The sequence below is a fragment of the Octopus bimaculoides genome, chromosome 7 (genome assembly GCF_001194135.2).
Source record: "Octopus bimaculoides isolate UCB-OBI-ISO-001 chromosome 7, ASM119413v2, whole genome shotgun sequence".
In the NCBI taxonomy this organism is placed as follows: Eukaryota; Metazoa; Mollusca; class Cephalopoda; order Octopoda; family Octopodidae; genus Octopus; species Octopus bimaculoides.
In genome coordinates, this window is record NC_068987.1 from 48,010,580 (window position 1) to 48,015,116 (window position 4,537).

Below are 4,537 nucleotides of genomic sequence, written 5' to 3' on the forward strand. Positions count from 1 at the left end.
GCTTCCAGTGTATGTAGGTCCCAGCTCTGTCGTGTCTGTAAATATATTCCTTCTTAGCCAGGACTGGGCAGCCAGAGATAATATGATTTATTGTTTCTTGTCCATCGCCTCATATTCTGCAGTTACTTGTTATGTTTCTTTTCATTATATGTTTTTGGTAATTTCTGGTGGGGAGGCTTTGGTCTTGTGCAGCAATTAAAAATCCTTCAGTCTCTGCTTTGAGTCCTGAGCTTCTCAACCATTGCTGGGATTTTTCTGTCTATTTCTTTTGCATTTAGTTTAGCCCAGTATTTACCATGTAGGGGCTTTTCTTGCTATCGTTTTATTATTATCATTATTATTATTATTATTATTATTATTCAGGTCGCTGCCTGGAATTGAACTTCTTATGGTCTAATCATTCACATTTCATCTAAAATATTAGATTTTTTTTTATTAAGCACTTTTTTTTTTTCAACATTGATACTTTCCCAAAGCTTTTCAATTTAATATTATTGTTGTCATTGCTAAGGTAGTTAGTTGGTAGAATCATTCGTGCATCAGACAAAATGCTTGGCAATATTTCTTTTGAATATTTACATTCCAAGTTCAAATTGTTCAAATTGCACTGAGATCAACTTTGCCTTTCATCCTTTCAGGCTCATGAAATAAAGTACCTATCAAATATTAGTCCTCTCCCCTCAAATTGCTGGCCTTGTGTCAAAATTTGGAACCATTATTATTATTATTATTATTGTTATTGAAAGAATGTTTCAGTTTCACTAGCTTTGTTTAGTAAATTCCCAACTAATTCTAACCAGCTGTGAGTAATTTTAGTAATTCAAGTTTCTTCTCACTCTTTTATGTACACACACACACATACACTAAATATCATCATCATCATCATCTAATGTCTGTATTCCATGCTGACATGGGTTGGATGGATTGATAGTTCTGCAACAAGCTAAATTCTATGTCAAGCATCAGTGTCAGTTTTGATTTGATTTATATGGTTGGATGCTATTCCTAACACCAACCATGTTACAGGGTGCACTGAGTATTTTATCATGGCACCAGCACAAGTGAGGTAACCAAGTAACTTGCAAGACAAGAAAATAAAAGGAAAATCTCCTTTGACTCAGTATAATTGAGAGAATGGGATGTGGTTTTATGCCAGGTGTTGAGAGGCTAAAGCATGAGAAACAGATAGGCACAGATGTTTTGCTATAGAGGAGATGCATAACTGCCCTGCATTACATAAAGGTTGAGGGGGTAACTGGGAAGAAGATAAAGATGGTGGTGACAAGGTGCCAGAGCAACTTTCAAGATACAGAAAGGTGAGTGATGTTTATAATTATTTTTTTTAAAACCCTGAAATAATTAAAATAAAACATTCACAGAAAAAAAATTTTTTTTCTTTTAATAATTACCTTAAAATCTCTCCCGCATTTATTGATAAAAATAAGGCAACAAGGATACAATATAATAATATAAAATGCATTGTATCTCAAGAAAGAATAAATCAGTTCTATATTTAAGAGATGAGGAATTATATACATTATTTACATTTGACGGATATTTGTCCTCATCTTGTTTGTTGTTAACACAACGTTTCGGCTGATACACCCTCCAGCCTTCATCAGGTGTCTTGGAGAAATTTCAAACCGGGGTTCTTGTTCCTAAAGTATTTTTCGATGTTATTATTATTCAGGTCACTGCCTGGAATAGAACTCGGAATCTTGGGGTTAGTAGCCCATGCTCTTAACCACGGGCATATGGTGTAGTGGTTAAGAGCGCAGGCTACTAAACCCAAGATTCCAAGTTCAATTTCAGGCAGTGACCTGAATAATAATAATAATAATAATAACAACAACATTGAAGAATACCTTAGGAATGAGAACTCAGGTTGTTTGAAATTTCCCCAAGACACTTGATGAAGGCTGGAGGGTATATCAGCCGAAACGTTGTGTTAACAACAAACAAGATGAGGATAAATATCCGTCAAATATCAATAATGTAAATAATGAAGAATAAATCAGTTTTAATGGTTGAACTCAAACTAGATGAAGCTATAAATAGTGCATCGAATATTGGGTTTAAAAACCCTTGGATGATAGAAGTTGAAGGTTGCCCAATATGCTACATGTTATTATCTATAGCTTTATCTACTTAGAGTTCCATCATTAAAAGATAATTTATTTCATATCTCTTGAAGTTTATAAATTCTTTTGACAAGTAAGAAAAAAATATTTGTACTAAATGTAATGTAGTCCTTCATGTCAAGTTCAGTTCATATGATGGGGATATAACTGATTAACAACAGTTGTTTTTTATTTTTCAGAAACTAATCGTGATTTGGAGAATAAGGAATTTTTGTTCTTTTGCAGATTAACTGGTGTTGAGTGTGGAAGTTCATTGGCTGATGTCCAGTCAACTAGCAAAGACCAAAATCAGTCTAACCCACCAGTGAGCTATGCTGCCAGTGTACACAGGTCTGAGCAGCAAGCTCTGGTCACTGCTGATGCAACTTCTGTACTCTCCGGCACACCACCAGGTAAGCTCTTGACCCACCTTACAAAGTGTCCAGCCGACCAAGACTGGGTCTCTACTCCAACAACACAGTGGAGTGGAGCCACCGCTGCAGCTCACAAGCATAGCTATGCTGCAGTTCTGAAGAAAGAAGGTGGGCCACAGTGTCTAACAGATGATGGCAATGGGGAGGAGGATGTTGGTATTGATATGTTATTGTGTGAGGCGGCAGGTACTGTATAAAATATATTCCTTGTTCAAAAAGGCCATTCCTTTCACATTGTATCCCTTGTTATTTAGTTAATTTCATTTTTTAGACACTTTTATTTATTTATTTATTTGTATCCAATTTTGATGGTGGCGTGGTAGGCCCTTCACTGTTTGTGAATGATGTTGTACTCAATAATTAAGGTACCATACCTTCAAAGCTACAGTGACAAGGGTTAGTAAGTTAATCTTTGCATAGTTGTAATCAAACACCTTTAAGTATCACTGCATGCCAGTTCACCTCATATCATCTATCAGCATTACACATCACTAGTTATTATGCATCTGCCATCATTGTTTCTTTGTTGTTGTTGTTGTTTAAGAAAAGCTTTAAAATGCTAGTTAAATCAAGAGCTTGTCAGATTAATATTTTAATGAGCACATAATGAAAAAGCTTTCAATATAAAAATAAATAGAAAATGTCAAAGTGTTGGGAGCAACACCTTGATTTTTTTAGTATTTTTTATTTCTTAATTTTTTTTTTAGTAAATATATAGGATTATTCCAGATTTTTATTGCATGCTTCCCACAGCTTTTGTTATGTTAAAAGTTTCTTACTTTGGTACCTTTTCTTTTCTGTATGTTTTGTGTATTATAGACAATCAAAATATTGTATATGTGTTCCTCTGGTCAAAACTGATATCATCATCATCATCAATCCATCTGTCTATTATTATTGTTATTATAAAGGTGGCAAGCTGGTAGAACCATGAGCACACAGATAGACAAAATGCCACTAAGCATTTTGTCCATCTTTACATTCTGAGTTCAAATTCTGCCAAGGTCAACTTTGCCTTTCATTCTTTCAGGGTCAATAAAAATAAATACCAGTCGAATACTGGAACCAATGTAATTAACTTCCCCACTTCCCTCAGAAACTGCTAGACCTTTGCTAAAATTTAAAATTGTGAGAGAGTAGTGCATGCCATCAAAGTGACATTGGGATTCAAATATATGAAGCTCATTATACTCATCATGACTACCCGTCTGATAAGGGTACACCGGGCACATGCATCACTACCATGTGTGCGTGACATGGTGATGTCATATCAAGATAAACAGCACATGACCTTGCAGGTGGGGACCAGTTAGAAGTTTTTCAGATCCAGTAGCTCATCTTGCTCAAAAGATCCCTGGATAAGGGTTGTTTGAGGATGTTGAATGAAACACCCATGTTTCCAAAGGGAGTTTATTCAAACCCCCTCAAAATTTCTCTCGATACATGGCTATGATAATCTTGCACTACTTCTGCTTGTGATTATTATTATTATTCTATTTTCTCACATAGTTTCAAAGTTTAGTTTTTCAACATTTTCTCTCAATACATTTCCACTATCTGCAATCAATCACAGTTATCTAATATAAATTTCTTAAAGTCACAGCTAGGTCAACTGATACCATTGTTAAAAGATAAAACACTTAATTTCACAAGTTGTCTTGCTTATTAAACTTTGTACTGCTTCATAATGATAGTTTACATACACTTGAAATCCTTTTGTCATGTGCATATGCACAACTGTCTGTAGGTAAGAGTTTTGCATCATAACCATGTTGTTACAGCTTTGATCTTACTAGATGGTACCTAGAGAAAACATCTATCATATCCTCAAGTTGACCAATGCCTTGTGAGTGGAATTTGGCAGATAGGAACTATTCTAAAGACTGTTGTGTTTATATATATATATATATATATATATATATATATATATATTAGAAAAGATTAAGATTTAGTTGAATTAGGTACTTAAGTCGGTCCGGTATA

The 4,537-nt window shown here is 34.6% G+C and overlaps 1 protein-coding gene across 3 annotated transcripts in view; it reads left to right on the top strand.

Annotated features, from left to right (window-relative positions):
* Positions 1-4,537, top strand: part of LOC106875830 (WD repeat domain phosphoinositide-interacting protein 2) — a 97,507-nt gene that overhangs the window by 80,556 nt on the left and 12,414 nt on the right. For 2 of the 3 annotated variants that reach the window (XM_052969623.1, XM_052969624.1), the window contains exon 10: positions 2,367-2,533. In XM_052969623.1, coding sequence (XP_052825583.1) covers positions 2,367-2,533 — 167 coding nt within the window. Of the gene's footprint in view, positions 1-2,366; positions 2,741-4,537 lie in introns of all 3 variants that reach the window. The other variant, XM_052969622.1, reaches the window with a different exon arrangement.